Below are 20,122 nucleotides of genomic sequence, written 5' to 3'. Positions count from 1 at the left end.
ATGTTTCCGACACCTGCAGGCGGCTACTGGTTGAATAACGGGGCTGTGTGTGTGTGTGTGTGTGTGTGTGTGTGTGTGTGTGTGTGTGTGTGTGTGTGTGTGTGTGTGTGTGTGTGTGTGTGTGTGTGTGTGTGTGTGTGTGTGTGTGTGTGTGTGTGTGTGCGCGCGCGCGCGCGCGTGCTGGGCCAGGGGGAGGAGTCCGGTCTCCTCCGCCGCGATAACAGGCTGCTCCCTCGGCTCTGTTATCTTCCGTTCCCCGCCGTCTGAGCAGCGGATCTCCTCCGGACCTCCACCAGGATTTATCCATTTCCTAGTAAAACTTCACTAAAAGCCGCAGCGCTCCTCCCATGGTGTCCCCGGGAGACTCCCCGGCATCCACTCGACTTTTCGGAAACTATCGGCGGCCGTTTTGGGGTCTTGGAAATCATGGAAACGTGGTTTTTGAATCACGTCCTCGGTTTGTCTCTGTCAGTCCTCCTGCTGGGTCTACCGGGGCCCCTCGGGGCAGGGACCCCCAGTAACAACAGCACGGATCCGGCAACGGAGGGATTTTATTATTCGGCGGCCACAGACGAAGTCAGCACCAGGGAAAACAATGCAACTTCAACTTCATACTCCAGCGAGAGTTTATCACCATCACAGAGGAGCCTCCTGCTCACACGCACTGCCGAGACGCACGCTGCCACTGCTGCAGACCTCGGTAGGATCTCAGTGTGCTTTTCATTGTCCCTTTCACATGACTGCAAGGTGCAACGGAAAAGAATCAAACATTGTGAAATATCCCATCATTTTGGGTGGAGTAGTCATGATTAAATCACAACTATATACGATTACAAGAAGTGAGTGTTGTGTATTAGATGCTGTATACTATTGTACTATACAACTGCTTAGTATCAGGCAGAAATCACACTATTTTCTTGACATAAACTTGACACTCAGTATGTGTGCTTTGTTCAACTACCAGCTCAAAACTCAAAGTTACTTAGTTTAGTCTCATGAAGACAGACTGAGAGAGCTGATTGATTGGATCCAGTGAGTTGTTACCATTCCGACTCTTTAAAAGCAACAGCAACAAACACTTAATGATTATCAAAATGAATGCCTCTTCCTTCCTTGTATGTTCTATTGATTTATCAGAGCTCAGAGTACAAGAAGTGTCAAACCAATAAGGCTGCAACTGATGTTTATCTTCCTTGTCTATTAACCGCTCGATTATTATTTTTTAATTAGTCAATGGTCTGTAAAATGTCAGAAAATGGTGAAAAATGTCAATTGGTGTTTCCCAAAAGTCAAGATGATGTCCTCATCTGTCTTGATTTGTCCACAACCCAAAGACTTTCTGTTTACTGTCATAGAGAAGCAATGAAACCAGAAAACAATCCCATTTCAGAAAGTTGGATCAGAGAACTTAGACTTTTTTTCTTCAAACGGATTAATCGATTATCAAAATAGTTGCCGATTAATAGTTGACAACTGGTTAATCCTTGGAGCTGTAAAACACACTTCAACAGAACTTTGTCACTGATAATTCAGGTTAAAACTAAGGACCTGCTTTAATAAGCTTTATTAATTTATCAATTAGATCCATTCACTTAGTTTCAGGAAGCTGAATACAGTTTGTATGGTCACCAATAACCACGGAGAGAACCACTAATGAGCTTATCACTCATTGCACTGCCTACATTTCAAATCTGAAAACTTTCTAGCTTCCTGTCTAAGATAAGGAGGTGCATTTTCCACACAGGGTCGTGGCATTTGCTCTCCAGCTCTTAACAGGTGTTGATAAGGTGCATAACTTCACCCTTTTTTTTATTATGCTGTCATAAAGGATTAGCTGCACATGAGCAGAAACAGACATGCCAGAAATGATGCTTTGTGGTTAATATAGATCATGCAAGGGAACCTGCAGTTGAGGCTAACCCACATACACCTTTTCAATTCATAACTCCAGAATTTTGGATGAGAGAAAGGGATTCCAGGTCCAATTTCCTGTGTACAAGTCCAAATATCATCCATCACACTATAAGAGGTAGAAGCTACGCTCACTCATATGGCCTTTAGTTTTAGGGAAACACGTCTCAGAACATTCCACCACTGTGGTATTGGCTCAAAGCAGCTAAAGATAAAACATTAGAAGAAGGGCTTTAACCGGCTATATACCTTTTTTGGAGGACTGACAGAAATTTTATCCCTCAAAGGAAGGGTTTAGATGTGCTGCTGTACTGGAAGCAAAAATACTTCTGTAGCCCAGTGGGAAGAAAGGGGATTGTACTTGTAAGGGTATGCATGGAAACAGTTTGGGATTTTAAGCTGTATAATGCAGCCACTGGGAAGCATAAAACCAAAACAGTATGCCATAAAATGTTCAGTAATGGCTGGGATGTCGGGCCTAATTGTACACTTCTGTTTGTTTTGTAGCCTGTAAGTGACAAAATGCAATTGCTCTCATGTTAACCCACCATTATTCTGACTGTAACATTATTGATATAAACTATTGCAAGTTGGTTACCATCAATCTACCATAAATCCTCAAGCATGGGTAAAGCAACTTACTGGGGGAAAGTAAGTGATTAAAGTGATGAAAGTTTTGTGATATTAACCCTCCTGTTGTCTTCATTTATGGGCACCAAAAAATGTTGTTTCCTTGTCTGAAAAAAATCCAAAAATTCAGCAAAAAATTTCCACAAATTTCTGAAAATTTGCAAAACCTTCAGGAAGAAAATTCCAATAATTCCTTAAAAGTTTCCCTTGAAAGTTTTATTTTTAAAAAATCTTCCAAATTTGGCAAGAAAATTCTTGTAAATATTATCAAAAAATGTGTAAAAATCTTCCCAAAAAATCCTAAAAATATCTAAAATGATTACATATATATCAGTAAAACTTCTAATATTCTCTTTAAGAACATTCACAAAAAATTTTTTTCGTGAATGTTCTTAAAAAACATTTTTAACATTTCTTTTTTCCACCAAAAAATGTTCAAAAATTTCCCAAAAATGTTGAAAATCTGGACATCAGAAGTTTCACTGTGAAAATATATTTTTTTCCCCACATTTTCAAACTTTAAAACAGGTCAATTTTGATCCGCAGGACGGCACGAGGGTTAACTAAAAAAATCATTTGTCTCCATGGCAGCAAGATGTGCTTTTCTTGGTGCTCTGTTTAGTGACGATTTAAATATGGAGCCTTCTTGATTCATATAGTCAAACTGGGAATGCCCGCTATAGTTTCACAGTACAAACGTCCTCACCTCGAGGTTTGCTTAAAGATGCAGATGCTGCTAGGGAAAGACTGAGCCAGATTTCACTCTGAATCACCTCTTCTGTCCAAAGCCAACCTTTCAGATCACACTCATCTGGTGACTAACCCACAAAATGAATTGTGAATGTCATAGATGTTATGTGAATGACCGCAGCAAAACTCCCTGGCAACAGTGAACATCAGCTACTTTATTCCCAATGCTGCTACAGTTTCGCTTCAGCTCATTAATATGCTAAAAACACTCCTCGCATCTTTGCTAGAATTAACATGCGAGCCACAGAGTTCCTGAAGTATAACAGATGTTAAAGGATGACACTGACAACTGTGTTAGCAGTTGGGAGATAATCAGCAGAGGACCTGGGAGTGTCCTACACTTGTTGCCAGCTCCACGTTCCATTCTGAGATTTGTTGCCCAGACTGGATCTAGAGAGAGAGAAAATGAAATAATGAGAGATACACATGCAGAGGAAGCGAGACAGAAAAATAGAGTCTGGTGGCCCGGTTCTCTTCTGCATAGACTCCCTGTGGACGGGCTGTTCTGCAGTTGAACTCTCCCTTCCATCGGTTTTGGACGGTGGCTGCTGGTGGCACTGACGCTCTTCCTCAGAGTGCTGTTGTCCTGGAGATCAGCCAGATGAGAGGCTGTCAGACAGCACAGCAGCAGAGATGGGCAGTGAAAGACGTCAGGGTCAGAGGAGGACCTCACACACCAACACAATGCCATCTGATTTGTGCTTAAGTGCTCTTGATACCTTAAGACCTCTATTCAATCTGTGGGCTGCTAATTATGTAATTTAAAGCTGCTCACACAACTCTGTAGTTCCTGTTAACAAAAACAGAGAAAAAAGAACACCTGCACATTGAGTAAATGCTCCCTAAAATGGCAGTTTTATTCAGGTTAGCGCCAAACAGCGGCCACACAAAGTTAGGGACTAACATGTAAATCTAGTTAAGCACTTAGCAGTCAGAATTTTTACTAAACACTTGGTGTAGAACAAAACAGCAAAAAGGTGAGGAAATAATGAACTAATTTTAGTCCAGTGTCAAGAAATAGAATTCCAAATGAAAGACAAGAAAAGCACTCAGAGGACACAGTACTCCGCCAAGGCTGTCCATTCCCCCATATGGCATTGTTAGAAATGCAGCATTTGTTTATTAGTTATTGATGATCAGAAATCACAGCAACATAGAATGTGGCCATTTAATATAGATGTACCCACAGACAAAATGAACTTGCGCTGAGCATAGGTTTGTGTTATGCATGTGTACATTATGTACAGATGCCAAGTTGCGTGAGCTAAATATGTAGCGTGTGGCGGGAATCGATGGGACATTTCGGATGGATAAGTCCTGATAAGTCCGCAATGGTCGATTTGTAGTAGGATCCCAATCATGTGATCATCAGCAGGCAGCTGACGTAGTGTTCAGTTGTTGTCATAGTTACAGTGACGCTGTGCTGCTACAGTGTTTCATCTACATTCATTTAGGAGTGGTGGGCCGCCATTCCTAAATCCTAGCTGCCGCTCCTTCAAATTTATTTATTTCTTTTTTGAAAAAAATTTTTTTAGATTAATTGTTGCAAATACACCACCGCCGCATGTCTCCACCTTCACAGCAGAGTTTTGCACTGTGTTAGGTACTTGTGAGGACCAACGTAAACTACAGATAACTATCTTGCTCAGTCTCTACTCTTTGATATGTCGGGTTAATACGCCATTAATTGCTTGCAGGAGTGTGGCCTTGAAAGTGACGTCATGTCAAGCACCCAGGCAGGAGGTCAGAGAGTCAGAGGAGTGTCGTTTTGGAAAATAGGGCAGCGACTTACCGGAGAAAAGTTACTAGCTTAAGATAAGTCATACTACATTTTACAAGTTAAATAGACATTCACAAAATATTGATGGCCAGCTAACATTATGTAACATATCGGTAGCTTCAGTTCATTGGGCCCGACGCCAACTCAGTGTCGCTAACATGAGTAAACTAATTGATAGCACTACGCTAATATCTGCATGCCATGATGTACCTGCTGACTGCACTTTAAGCTTTAAGATGAGCTTGTTCAAATATTTTATTTACTTTTTTTGTATTTTTACATTCATTCTTTAAAAAGCTATTTCCAACTGGCCATTCAGTAAATAGGTTGTACAAGTAAAATTTGCAGTCAAGTGTTATTTGCTTACACCGCCACGGCTCCCCGGAGAGCCTGTCACCGCTGCTGAAAAAAATCCTAGAGGAAACACTGCGCTATCTTGCAATGATACAGAAATCTGTAACAAATCTGTATATCCGGACTATAAGCCGCATCACTTTCAAAATCTAATGAGGTGGTCCTTGTGTCATTTCTGACCTTCCCAGAAAATTTCATCCAAATCCGTAAGTCCATTTTTGAGTAATGTTGTGCACAGACGGAATAACGGACGGACAAGTGTATGTCGATCGTCACATAACTCCACCACATTCCTTGGCGGAGTGATAATGTCCTGTATCTGCTGTGTGTGTGTAAATAGGCATCTGCATGCTAGGACGTTTGATATTAGAGCCACAGCAGTTATTTGAATATTTTCTGGTTTCTTTCTTCCTCTGTCACGGTAAACTGAATATCTTTTGGTTGTGGCCAAAACAACACATTTGAGGATCTCATCTTGGAGTTTGGGAACAGTAGTTAACTTTTACAAAAAAAACATTCTGACATTTTATAGACCAAACAAGTAATCGGTTAATCCAGAAAATAATCCAAAGATTCATCGACATTGACAATAAATATTAGTTGCAGCCTTGACATGCAGTCTGTCAGTGTTATGTTCACTGTTTGTTCATTTTCCCCTAAGCAAACAAAAATAATGAATGCAGCTTGAAGAGAATAAGTTCACACAGAAAATGATTAAACTTAATTTACATTTGGCTGAGAGTATCTGGCAGTGATGTTTTTTCTTATATTTCAGATGCATGTCTTTTAACTGGAACATTGCATCAATGATTCTAGCTGGAGACCTTTGCTGCTCTCTTCACTTGGTTCCTGTTTTTTCTCTACTGTCAGGCAAAATGACAAAAAAACATATCTGAAACAACAGTGCCTCCTCTACAATAGCATTCTTTTCTTGACATTTCACTTTTGCCAGTATTTGGGGATTTTGATTTTAAATCAGACTAAATAAAAAAAACACTCTCCACAGACTCTGAATGTGAATACACACCCAGATCCATAGTGACAGCGCTCTGCCAGGGCCTTGTGCTCACTCAGCTTTAGGAAGGAAATGGCTGATTCCCAACAGAGACAGTCACCACCATATTTAGGACTTCAAGCCATTGTTAAAGTAGACAAGCTGACTGCCAGTTGTTCTCCACCCAAAATCGTTGCCTTTGCAGGAAGCAACATTCTGACAGCATCTCGCCACTTTCTGCAGACTGCATGGACCAGATGCAACCTGCTGAGCACCCTCTGGTGGCCACAGCTGTCATGGACATAAAGCACTGTGTACAGCATATAGGCAATTTATAATTCAAAGCAAGCTGAGAAATCAAAAGAGAAAAATCATGATTTTTGTTTAAATAATGGCATGTCAACCTAGTGATTAAGGACATGGGTAAAAAAAAATGCTTACCAAAAGTTCAGAGTTCACATGCAATAAAGAAATATAAAATGTACATGAAATATTCAACAAAAAACAATACACTTAAGTGACCGGGACTAATGAGCGTTCAGCATTAGTACTTGATGACTGACTGGAAAGGCTGTTACTTTATTACTGTTACTATTAACTACTTGTTTGAAAATCAATATCAGCAGTGTTTAATATATATTTTTATGGAGTGCTAGAAAATAGTCCAATTAGCCCATCAGTGTGATTCCAAATCGATGTGAAACCAGCGTTTTTGGCATTTTGCCCCATAAGTTTTTAATCAGTTTTACCCGCCTACTTAACTCGTCATTGCAACACACTTATTGTGAAACTAAGATGACATCTGTTTTAAAGTGAGTATTTAATAATACTTTTATTTTGTTCTGTATCCATAGACACCGAGCAGACACAAACCTCCGCAGAAACAAGCAGCAGGACTCCAGAGGCCATAAGTCTGTCTACTGAGCCACTCGCCTCCACCCTTGTAACCCCCACTGATGGCAGCAGCAGCAGCACCAGCAGCAGCAGCAGTAGCAGCAGTAGCAGCAGCACCAGCAGCACCAGCAGGACCAGCAGCAGCAGCACCAGCAGCAGCAGCAGCAGCAGCAGCAGCAGCAGCAGCAGCAGTAGCAGCAGCAGTAGCAGCAGGGACTGGAAAGATTTTACTAACACAGACCAGATGCCAGGCATCTCTCGTGCTGTGTCCTGGGAGGCCAGGTCCTGGATGTTTACAGATGATGCCAGCATGCCGCAGGACAGCGCAGACACCACCCTCAGACTTGGTGATGCTACAGCTTTAGTGTCGCAGACAGCCGTCCTCACTGACAGCACCTACACCACCACCATCAGCCGAGCTGGAGAGAGGACCCTACTGTCTGTCACCTCCTCCTCCAGCAACAGCAGCACGTCTGCCTTTACTGAAGACTCAAACTCCCATCAGCCTCCCTCCACGTGGGTTATTCCTCCCAGGCATGCACAGACTGAGGTCTATACCCATAGTGCCCCGTCCACAAGAACAGATGGAAGGGAAACTACAGACGAGCACAGGACCGACTCCTTCAGTGGGGTCTATTCAGAGACTGGGAGCCCTGCAGGTTCCAGAGGAACCCAGAGTTTAACTTCACACCCCAGTTCCAGCCAGCATGGACAGACGTCAGCATCAGAGCAGACCTCTGACTCGACACCTCCTCTCAGGGTGACAGAGCCCAGCACTGACCGGTCTGAAGTTTCGGTTTCCTCCACGCCTCCTTTCACCTCACCTGCAGGAGGTCCTACCAACGTCTCAGGGACAGACCAGGGGTCCGACTCCAGTGTTGGAACTTCCACAGAGTCTTCTACTGGAGCCCAAAGCTCCAGCGCTCAGAACCAGGAGGGCACCGAGGGGTTTTCAACCCAGACCAGAGATGGGAGTGTGGGCTTGGGTCTGACTGCAGTGCCCTCTACTGTCAGTAGTAGTACATCTGAAATGGACGACCCTCTGACACAGAGGCCAGTGCTGGTTACTGAGGTCTTCCTCACCACCACACCTGTCACTGTTACAGAAAGGTATGTTTTATTGTTTATTAAGTGTTTTGCCTAATTGATAATTAAATTGATAATAGGACAATAGCTAAAGGTAACATATTTGGTTAGTCCACACATGTAGCAACAGGTTTGTCAATCAGATGTTTTTTTTTTTTTTTAAATGAGAAAGCAGTAATTTGACAAATACGTCCTGCTCTAAACTGCCCTACAAAGCTACTGGAGAGATAACCAATGCCAGCCTTAGCAAAAGATAAAGCTAAATGTGCTTTCTTTCATCTGACTGAAAAATATTCATTTGGCTGAACTTTGATGATATCTCAGCTTCTGATGTTGGTGTGGTTAAGCTGCTTTTAAAGGTTTCATAGAGTTTCCCTTTTCAGCAAATTAATCAAAGTTTCACACGTCTCCACAGGGTATCTCTCAGTGTTCCGGCTCAAACTACTGCACAGATGGCTCATTGCTCCATGACTGTATAACCCTTGCTTTTAGGGCTGTTGTAAACAGGCTGTTTTGATCTGAAAACCAATGAGCTGCTGCTGTTTGTGACCCCTTCAGGAAGAACATGCTGCCTGGGTTGAATACTTACTGGCTCATAAAGTTGGGATGCTAACTACTGGGAGGGCTTGAGGAATGGAAGAAGTAAAGGTCTTCAGATCTGAACAACTTTAATTTTCCACCTGCAAGTTTGTAACAACCACAAAACATAATTAGAGATATATTATTTATTTACATATACCCATATTTAAATATACTAAATTAGAAATGTTTTTATTATAATTATTTGAAAATCTGAAAGGTTGAAGGCTGATGGAGACCATAACCAACAGAGGAACCTTTAAGGATTTAATCCCAATGATCTAAGGCTGTTTTCCTCCATTGATTCCACAAAGTTTTTTTTTTTTTTTATATTAAGTTGTATAGGAACAAGTATGCAGCATAAATCGATGCAACACACCACAGCGCTTATAGCCGAAGCTCATTTGATGTGACTTTTGGTCGGGCCTGTAAAATACATGGAACTCAATAACACATATATGAGGAACAGTGCAAAACACAAACTACATAACAAATACACATCAAAATCAACAAGAATATACAGACAAAATACAGGATGCAATAAATAATACAATAAAAGCAGCATAAAACAATAAGCAGCAGATCATTCATGACTACATGACTGATTCCTATTGAAAGGCAGTGTGTGGTACAGCGGTGCCTCGCCATATCGCAGTTCACTTTTCACAATCTCACTGTATCACAGATTTTTTACGACATCGCGGGATTTTGCAGTATATAGGTATTTTTATGTACTTATTATTCTGGTGAGCTGCGTCGAAGAACACTGCTGGAGTAAGAACATCTGCCTTTTATGCACTCTGCAACTGGCAGATGCTTTTATTTTGACACACAGAAAGCACCCTCACAGCAAATGTGGCAGGAAGTCATCAAGCACACCAGACTTCACACTCACAGTCCTGACAACATAGCACTTAAGCAAACTAACTAGGCTGACTAAACCACAAAAACACAATAAAACACAAACACTAGTAACACTGAAACATAAACCACAATAATAAGATTTAAACTCCCAACACTCCAAACTCCCATGGTGCACTGCAGCACAACAGTTCAGTCATAGTGACCGGCTCTGCGATCGCTACATTATTTTGATTATTTTTGTGGCAAAATAAGCATTTTCTAGCCTAAAAAATGGAAAACAATGTTTAAAAAAAATAATAAAAAAATTAAGAAATATTAAAAGAATATTTAATTGAAATAAAATGCATAACATACAGCGCTGGGTGCTGATTGGCTCAGCGACCGTAGCATCAGTCTCCTCCGTTTCCCATCTATAGCAGCATTCAGTATCTGGCCTTGTCCATTTCACAGCGATATCTGGTCGCTGCTCATAGTGTTGCTCTGCAATGTTATACAGTGTGTGGGGAGGGTTTATAAAGCCTTAAAGTATATATCAATAATAAAATAAATATGGTCGCTACTTTGCGGATTTTCGTCTATCGCAGAGGGGTCAGAAATGTAACCCCCGCGATAGACGAGGGACCACTGTATTTGCTTTTTTTTGGGCAGTATGCATGTTCTGTATCTTTATATTATGGTTAATGCCATCCATTCTGAAAACTTGTTTTCTCAATCGTTGCTTCCATATTTACTCATCTCTCCCTTTGCCGAACAGTGTGTGACTTTAAAGAATGCAACAAGTTTCTGGAAGATTGATCAGCTAACATTTGTGATTCTGGTGCTCACTGCTGACACTAACCTTTACTGTTGTATCTTAACTGATTAAATTGTCACATCAATCCAAAGGTATTTTAATATGTTCTTTTCTGCTTTTGTGAGGAGTCTATAAGAGATTTGATTGATTTATTTTCTCTTTAACAGATCACAGACAACAGAGGAAGACACTTTCAAAGCCTCTGCCTTCACCACCACCACCACCACTACTATCACCACCACCACCACCATGGCCACCATCACCTCTGCTCTGCCTGCAACCTCATCGTCATGGCTGAGTAGCTCGTCTAGCAGCTCTACTCCACAGTCTCCTACTGAGGCCACCATCCCGTACACTGCTCCTTCCACCACGGCCGCCACCCTGGTCCTGCACACCTCTGAACCTCACCCAACTCACCATGTCTCACCCAGCCAAACCCAGGGGCCTTCGACTGCACCTACACCTGCCAAAGTCACCACCCTGCGCACTGAAACAAGCACAGGAACTCAGAGAACCACAACATCTCACAGCCAGTACGTCACCACCAGCTACACCCACACTAACCCAACCAAGAGTACAGAGGCTCTGCAGACAACTAGGAAACAGACAGACGGAGAAACCACAGTGCTGGTAGTGACAACATCCCCCACTGATGTCCAACCCACTAACGTACCACCACCACCAAGTGAGTAGTTTTACTTTAGATAGCAATCTCTGACCTGTAGATTTGAGACTACAACTGCGTTCTGTTGCTCTTTTGGTTGTTTAGGTTTATGCTTTCTTTCATTCATTAGGCTATTAGCAATTATGACATAATATTCATATGAAATTGCTTCATATTATAATGGATTACAGTTATCTCAAAGCATTAAAAATAAACAGATAATCTGAAGAAATTGACTGGAGATGGAGGGAGGGTTAGCTTTAGTTGATGTATCACATAGTGTATGCTACAGTAACCAAGAATGAACCAAACTTTAAAGCACAAGTTAAAATTAAGGTTTTAACCCTGTAAGACCCAAATATAGAAAAAATGAGCCAAAAAACTAATATAACTAATACATATATATATATATGAAGCCAAACATAGAAAAAAAGAGCAAAAAACAAGCAAAAATGATATATGTTTGCATATAATTAGAAGAATAAAACTGCTGTTGCATTTTTGCAACAGTGGATTTTACAGGGTTAAGTTAATTTAAATGAATTAAGTTAAGAGTTTAAGTTTTTGTATTAAATTTATTTTATATTAGGAGTCTTCAGTTTTTGGTGCATATGTTTAAGGACAATACTCATCCTAAGTGTCAGTAAGTGCCATAGTAATGAAAAAAGCAAACATCGATGTCTATTGATGGATGGCAAAGTGAGTTTATTCAAATTACCCCACATTTGTTCTGTCTGGTCTGAAGAACCTAGTTGAGGATGAATTTTCAAGTGGTGCACTTGTGTGAAATGGCTCTAATGTGCAGCTTAAAATGGAAGAATCCGGGGCTGATTTTACCGCAGTGATATTTCTACTCTATTGTATCAGTACAGTCTGATGCAAAAAAAACCCAAAACACAAGAACGGAAAAATACTGAGATTAGACCAGGTGTGCTACATGAAAAGTGTCACTGTGAAACCACACTGATACTCATGTTTTTAAGGGTTGTTTTCTCTATTTTATGTTCAAACATTTTCTCTCCTCTCTAAACATCAGGAAACCCCTGTGTGACAAACCCTTGTATGAATGGAGGGATGTGTGTCAGCTATAAAAGGCATCAGTTCACCTGTCAGTGTCAGCAGGCGTGGACAGGAACGACCTGCAACCAGGGTGAGATTCTCTGCTTTCTTCTTCCTAGTAGTATAACAGTATAACAACAATCCCAACCCAGCATGCTACCTCAGGTTTTGTGTTTCGGCACACACAACAAATGAAACATTCAAAGTATTTCAGAATCAAATAAGTTTTTCATTATGAGAATAAAAGTGCTGAAGGTTGAGATGTGACTGAGGTTTAGAGAGTTAGTGAAGTGTCTTTTAAAGTCACTGAAGCAGGAATCAATCTGTTGTCTGAGTTTGTCACATAAGAGAAAGGTATGTTATTAACCACTCAGCTGAATTGAAATAAATTACTTTTAAGATAATTAAAAATCAGCGGTATTCTGAAGGTGCTGATGACAGCTTTTACCCTCTCTTAAATGAACTGCACTAACTATGTAAATGGTCCTGAGTTTGTTTTAACCCTCGTGTCGTCCTGCGGGTCAGATTGACCCGTTTTAAAGTTTGAAAATGTGAAAAAAATATATATTTTCACAGTGAAACTTCTGATGTCCATATTTTCAACATTTTTGGGAAATCTTTCAGCATTTTTTGGTGGAAAAAAAGAAATGTTAAAAATGTTTCTTAAAAACATTCACAAAAAAATCAACCAAAATCCAGCGAATTTCACTGGATTTGGTTGATTTTTATGTGAATGTTCTTCAAGAAAATATTAGAAGTTTTACTGATATATATGTAATCATTTTAGATATTTTTAGGATTTTTTTGGAAGATTTTCTCATTTTTAAAAAATATTTACAGGAATATTCTTGCCAAATTTGGGGGATTTTTTTTTTTAAATAAAACTTTTAATGGAAACTTTTAAGGAATTATTGGAATTTTCTTCCTGAAGGTTTTGCAAATTTTCAGAAAATTGTGGAATTTTTTTGCAGAATTTTTGTATTTTTTTCAGACAAGGAAACAATATTTTTTGGTGCCCATAAATGAAGATAACAGGAGGGTTAATGGAACCAGCAAGATTGATGTGAAATCATAAACGCACACTGCCGATGTTCTCAGCTGTGAACTAAGTGAAGTTGATGTAAATGAAGATACCGGTGAAATCAAGTGTTAGAGATGATCCTCAGCCCTCCATCACTGCAGTTATTCACAATATTAGTCCAACTCTTCTTCATCTCATCGTTTTAGGAAATTCAAACAAGGTAGCCAAACTGTTCTGCAAATCCCGTTAACCCTGAAAGACTGATTTGCTGAACAAAGGCATAGTGAGCTAGCAAACTGTATTCCACTTCCTGTAATAAGTGTAGTAGCTTGTGATCAAGCAGGAGAATCACTGCAAACAACTTCACCATTCAGTACCACATAGTTCAGTTTTTTCATGTGTTTATAGCAAGTATTTTCTGACGTGGGTCATGTGTTTCAAAATAAATGTCTGAATTTCCTTTACGCAGACTGTAATGGAAGTGTAATATTATAACTCTTGGATGTACTGTGTGTTCAGATGTGGATGAGTGTGAGCAGGACCCTTGCCCCGCTGGCTCCAAATGTGTGAACACACGAGGCTCCTTCAGCTGTGAATGTCCGCTCGGCTTTGACCTTGAAGATGGACGCACATGCACCAGAGGTAATACCACATACAAGTGTATTCTAATTATTGTTTCTCTGGTCCAAGTTTATTTTCTCAAACTCCATATTTTCACTAACTCACAGAATTTTTTAAATTTTTTTTTTACCTTCTATAGCGAAGACATTTCTGGGAACTTTCAGCGTTAACAGACTGCCACATGACCCTGCCATCCTCAAGAGCACAACCATGCATGAGATCCAGAGAGAGATCCTTCAGCTGGTGAGAGGCACCACTGCATCCTCTCTGCTCTTTTCTAAGAAAGCCTCCGCTGGGTTTCTGTGTGTTACATCCTGTCTTTGTCTTTGTTGCAGCTCAACATGTCATTGTCAGTCCTTCGAGGTTACAGTCGCTCAACGCTGAGTAAGAAGTGAGTTCTTCTCATCACTACACTTTACTGTTTCTGCAAAGTGGGACTAACTGTAGTTCATAATGGAGGTTTGACTTGTTTTAGGAGTTTTCTTTGCGCTAGTTCGGCCATTTGTCCAGAAACTGAAACAACTAACTTACTGGAATGTATCTCTTGTCCAAAGCAGCAAGTGTGAGGAGGATTCCAATATGTTTCCCTCTCACTTAAAACACCAAACAGTGCTCTATACTAACCTCTGATCTCCTCCCCACAGAGAGGAGGACGGGGTTCGTATCTTGGCTGTCAACATGTTTTCCATCTCCACCGACGTGACGACTGCTGAGGTCTACAACAGCATCCAGATGTCTCTCAGCAACTGCAGCTCCTCGTTGGCCCACTGCCGGATGGTCCTGCACCACCAGCTCACGTACCATGGTAAGTACAATAAACAGAAACTGAAGTGAACACAGTCACGCTCAACTGGGTTTGAACAGATTTTGTACCATCTCCAGCTGGAGCTTGTGTGAGCTTGGAGGCTTTCAAGAGTAATTGTGGACATATTAGCTACTGGCCACTAGAGGGCACAGTGTAGTCGTAAATAATTATACCTAGGACTGTCTCATGATGTATTTGAGAAAATGTTACTCAGTTATTGCTTAAAAACTTCAACAACTTCATGAAAAACACCCAAGATCACCTATACTTTTTTCATACAGTGAACTATTTTAAAGTATCACACTCTGTCAGTCATTTTGAAGGAGAAAGACACAGATATCTTCATGTACTCTGTCGACGACCCTAAATACCACTCTTTCTAAATAAAGATTGTCAAAAATACCAAACATAATTTCATGTTAAAATGTTTCATGACTGTCAAGTTACATCTTTATGTTCTATCTTACAATTTAGGACTAAAATAGGGTGTCATGCATCTGATTGGCATGCAGGTAGAGGATGATCGGGGCGTAATGTAAGTGTGAAGAAAAAACATAAATGTGTTGTTTGTTTAAGCAACAATAGCAAGGACATCAAGATTGGCCAGATTTGGCATTACTAAAATTATGGGACATGAAAATATAATCTAAATAAAGTTGACTTGAAATTACTGAAAGCTACTTGACACCAGAATCAAATGATGGTAAATGTAACTTTCCTGAAATAATAATAATCTTTATTTAACTGATATTAATTACATAACTAATGATGTTTCAAGAAAAAAAGATAGGTAGTTGTTTCATATAGTAGTTTATTCTTCTGGTCAGTAGTTCTTTTAAGTTTAGGGGTTTAATGAATGACTGGAGAGGAACTTTAAACATCAAAATATATCATACAAGCACTATAACTTCGCATACATAGCAATAATGTGATTAAAATAGTAGAAGTAAACTGTAATTTTCTAATGTCTAAGTCATATTTAGATTGTAATGTGTTGTGATTAATTCTGCCTGCTGTGTGTTCTAGTGGAGAGTCTCTGTGTGGCTCAGAAGACTCAGTGTGTTACTGAACGCTCCACCTGCACAGACAGCAGTGGCACAGCCTACTGCCAGTGTCTTCCTGGATACTACAAACACAATCCTGATGATTTGTCCTGCTTAGGTAAGCTCTTTTTCATTTACGTCACACCCAAAAACTGGAGAATGATGACCACATAATCATTTGCTTTTGCTTAAAAACATGCCTTTTTATGCTGAAGTGTGTGTAATTCCAACTCTCTAAACACAATCTTTCAGAATGTGGAGACGGCTACAAGCTGGAAAATGGCACCTGTGTCCCGTAAGTTCAACTATCTTTCATGTTTCCTGTAATATCTATTCAGTTGTATTGAATGGTTTCGGTCAACTGCAGCTTCCGTTTCTGCTTTTCAGGTGCATGTTTGGGTTTGGAGGATTCAATTGTGGAAACTGTAAGTAGTCTAATAGCTTGATGTTGTTCATTGTTCAGTAGAAGTTACTATCACTGTCTCTGAAGAAAGTTTTTATGTGTTCCTGTCAGTGTATTTAATGAGCTGTTATTTGCTGTTGCAGTTTACAAACTGATTGCAGTCGTGGTGTCACCTGCGGGGGGCGCCCTGCTCCTCATTCTGGTCATCGCTCTCATCGTCACCTGCTGCAAGTAAGATTTCTAATTGATTTGTTGTTTAATTCGGATTATTAGATAAAACACAGCATAAAATACTTTTAAATATTTGTACACAAGTGGGCCTTGCTCTACTGTTTTTTTTCTTCAAATAATTAATTTAAAAACTAGAAACACGGCATCCCAAATTGTAAAGCAGTTCTAATTTTCTAGATTAGTTCATGGCTGCACAGTGTCTCGGTGGTTCTCACCGTCACCTTGCAGCCAGAATATCCCTGGTTCACGTCCCTGCCTAGGCCTGGGATCTTTCTGCATTTAGTTTGCATGTTCTCCCTGAGCATGTGTGGGTTTTCTCTGGGTACTCTGGCTTCCTCCCACAGTCCAAAAATATGCTGAGGTTAATTGGTGATTCTAAATTGTCTGTAGGTGTGAATGTGAGAGTGATTGTTTGTCTCTAAGTGTAACCATGTGACAGACAGGTGACCTGTCCAGAGTGTCCCCTGTCTTCACCCTAAGTCAGCTGGGATAGGCGATCCTAATAAGGATTAAGTGATGCATAGATAATGGATGGATGGTTAGATTAGTTCAAACAAATAATAAGAAAAAAGGCACATTTTTGAGATAGTTTCAGTAGGAAATGCTTTGAATCTCTGGCAAAAATTAAACTGTTGTCTGTTCTTTCAGGAAAGACAAAAATGACATCAATAAGATTATCTTCAGGAGCGCCGACCTGCAGATGTCCCCGTATGCAGACTTCCCTAAAAATAACCGGATATCCATGGAGTGGGGCAGGGAGACCATAGAAATGCAAGAGAACGGCAGCACGAAAAACCTGCTACAGATGACGGACATTTACTACTCTGTAAGGAAACAGATTTCCCTCTCCTAAATTTGACTTTCATGTGAAAGTTTTTATGTGTCGATGCAGCTGACAGATCACTTTATCAACTGCCACTGTTGAAGACGTCATCTACTTAAATGTCTTTCTCTCTCTGTGTAATTTCCCTCAGCCTGCTTTGCGTAACTCCGACCTAGAGAGAAATGGCCTGTACCCGTTCACAGGTCTGCCGGGATCTCGCCACTCGTGCATCTACCCAGCCCAGTGGAACCCCTCTTTCATCAGTGACGATTCACGGAGAAGAGACTATTTCTGAGTGTCCCACGTTGAACACGCACACACACACACATAGACACCCCCTAAAAACTTTGCAACTTTTTTACTCACAATTGATTTGTCATGAGGATTTTCTGTCACAGTGACAATGCTAATAGACATTATGCAATAGCGGCACTGTTTCTGAAAACCCATTTGACTACCTGCGTTCAGGGCTGCAAACTATATATGTAAATGTGTGTGTATGTGTGTGTGCATATAGGGGAAGTACACATTTTTGCAAGTAAAATGTGTTCTTTTGTAACCATTTTGTTGTTTTTGCATGTTTTACCTCATTTCCTTCAAGTCATATACACTTGACGTCGCTTTCCGTGCAGCCACTGATTCTCATTTGTTTCAGTGTCAGTGATCCACAGCAGTAAGCATCATTTCTGCCTCTCTTGCTGCCAGGTAAATGCACTGCAGAGGAAAATAATCTGCACTACATTCATGCACAATGAGTAAAAGCGTGTATGATGTTCCCATCATGCTCACTGAGAATGTGGGGAAACATCTCACAACGAAGAAATGTGACATGTTGCAAATCGACTAGAACATGCAAAAACACTGATACTGTAGTTCCTTGAGTGCTGAAATATGAATATGTGTGTGCCACTGCTGTGATTTGAAAATAATCTTAGAGAATGAAGTCTTGATGGAACATGATGATAACAAACCAGTGAAGGATGCCCAAATTTGGTTCGGTGCCCATAGAAACTGAGGAATGACTTTTTAAATCAAATGCCAGTGTTTATTTATTCCATGTATGGCCAAGTTGTTGACATGTAGCATAATGGACATCTCATAGTTACACACTGACAGACTTTAGAGGGATGAACCTGTGGCTTCAAGTGCATGTGTGTCTACATTTGTGTGTGTGAGAGAGAGGGAGAGCAAGTTTGTGTGTGTGTGTTTCTTATATGTTGCCATTTGTGATGTGTGTGTGAGGAATAATTATCTGTATACCAGAAGGATCATAACTGTTTGAATGTAAAGATGTATCATAATTAACTACTTCTGTCATGGATTCTTATTTTTATGAGTGTTTTCTCTCTTTGTGTTTATGTGGTCTGTTCATTCTGGCGTTTTAGTCAGATGCGCTTATTTAAATTAAAAAAAAATTGCACAGCATTTTGTCTCCACTCTGGTTGATGCAGTCTTTGAGTTTTTAAAGAAAAAAACATTTAAAATCTTTCTAAGCTTTTGCGGTATTGTTTTCTACCCCACGACTGTCACTCATCCGTTCCTGTGTCAGGAATCGTCCTCAGACCTCCAGGGACCTTAAAAATGAGTGAACACTGTGGAGAAATGTGACTTGTTCAGCAAGGACAGTTGGAAACCGACTTCTTGAAGCCGGTCTGAAGTCACACAGGGCAGGAAGAAGCCCTTCATCAATGAAAGGCAGAGGAAAGCTCGGTTACTCTTTGCTGAAGATCACAAGGATTGGACTGTTGATGTTTGGGATAAGGTTCTCTTCATTGATGAATCCAATTTTCAGATGATGCCCACTCCAGCCAGCTTTCTGGTTAGGAGGAAGCCTGGAGAAGCCTACAAACCAGACTGTCTTGCCCCTACAGTAAAACATGGGGGTGGATCAGTGACGATCTGCCGCTGTTTTAGTCTGGGTGGAACAGGGCAAATGCAATTGTGTGAAGGGTGAATGAACCAGGTCATGTACAGGGCTACTCTTGAAAACAGTCTTCTTCCATCAGCTGGAAAACTCTTTCCTGCCTCCAATGACTGGATTTTCCAACAAGGCAATGCCCCTTGCCACACGGCAAGGTCAATTAAAGGCTGGATGGAGAACCAGAACATTGGAACCATGATCTAAATCCAATTGAAAACCTGTGGAAAATCATCAAATGCAAAATGGAGAACCACAAGCCCAAAAACAAAGCAAATTTGTTTGAATTTTTGCAACAGGAATGGGCTGCTGTGACAGCAGAACAATGTCAGAAGCTGGTGGAGAGCATGCCAAGATGCATGGCTGCAGTCATCAGAAACAATGGTTATAAATCAGTATTAACTCCTGTGTGTATCATGTGACTAAAACAGACTGTAAACTGAAGAAAACAAGGGTGGTCTAATAATTTTTTCCATGACTAGAATAAAGACACCTGTATCTGGAAGGTCCAGTCACTGGTGAATCAGTACTTCTGGCTATAATTACACCATAAAGACAAAAGATGAGGCCACCAAGAAGCTTCAGAGGCCTGTGAGGGGAGACACTGTGCATACAACAATTGTTGCTTGTTCTTCACCAGTCAAAGCTTTAAAGGAGAGTGACAATAAGGAAGCCACTTGAAAAAAAATATTAAATCTAGAGTTCACCAGAAAGCATGTGACAGAATCTGAAGTCAAATAGAAGAAGGTTCTTTGGTTCAATGAGACCAAAGTTGAGATTTTTGGCCACACGACTAAAACAAACACTGCACATCATTAGAAACGCACCATCCCCATCATGAAGCATGTGTGGTGGCAGCATCATGATTTGGGGATGATTTTGGACAACAGGCCCTGGAA

The 20,122-nt window shown here is 40.5% G+C and overlaps 1 protein-coding gene across 1 annotated transcript; it reads left to right on the top strand.

The window, feature by feature from the left end:
• The first annotated feature begins 238 nt into the window (after nt 1-238).
• Nucleotides 239-18,730, top strand: heg1 (heart development protein with EGF-like domains 1). Its single transcript, XM_023270161.3, has 14 exons — nt 239-700; nt 7,274-8,423; nt 10,803-11,320; nt 12,336-12,449; nt 13,899-14,021; nt 14,140-14,243; nt 14,336-14,391; nt 14,645-14,805; nt 15,832-15,966; nt 16,101-16,143; nt 16,236-16,273; nt 16,395-16,482; nt 17,131-17,308; nt 17,457-18,730. The coding sequence occupies exons 1-14, from the start codon at nt 427-429 to the stop codon at nt 17,598-17,600; spliced, it is 3,126 nt and encodes a 1,041-aa protein (XP_023125929.2). The 5' UTR covers nt 239-426; the 3' UTR covers nt 17,601-18,730.
• Nucleotides 18,731-20,122: the final 1,392 nt, after the last annotated feature.

This window comes from Amphiprion ocellaris, chromosome 11 (assembly GCF_022539595.1).
Source record: "Amphiprion ocellaris isolate individual 3 ecotype Okinawa chromosome 11, ASM2253959v1, whole genome shotgun sequence".
Lineage (NCBI taxonomy): Eukaryota > Metazoa > Chordata > Actinopteri > Pomacentridae > Amphiprion > Amphiprion ocellaris.
This window is presented reverse-complemented; position numbering and strand designations above follow the sequence as displayed.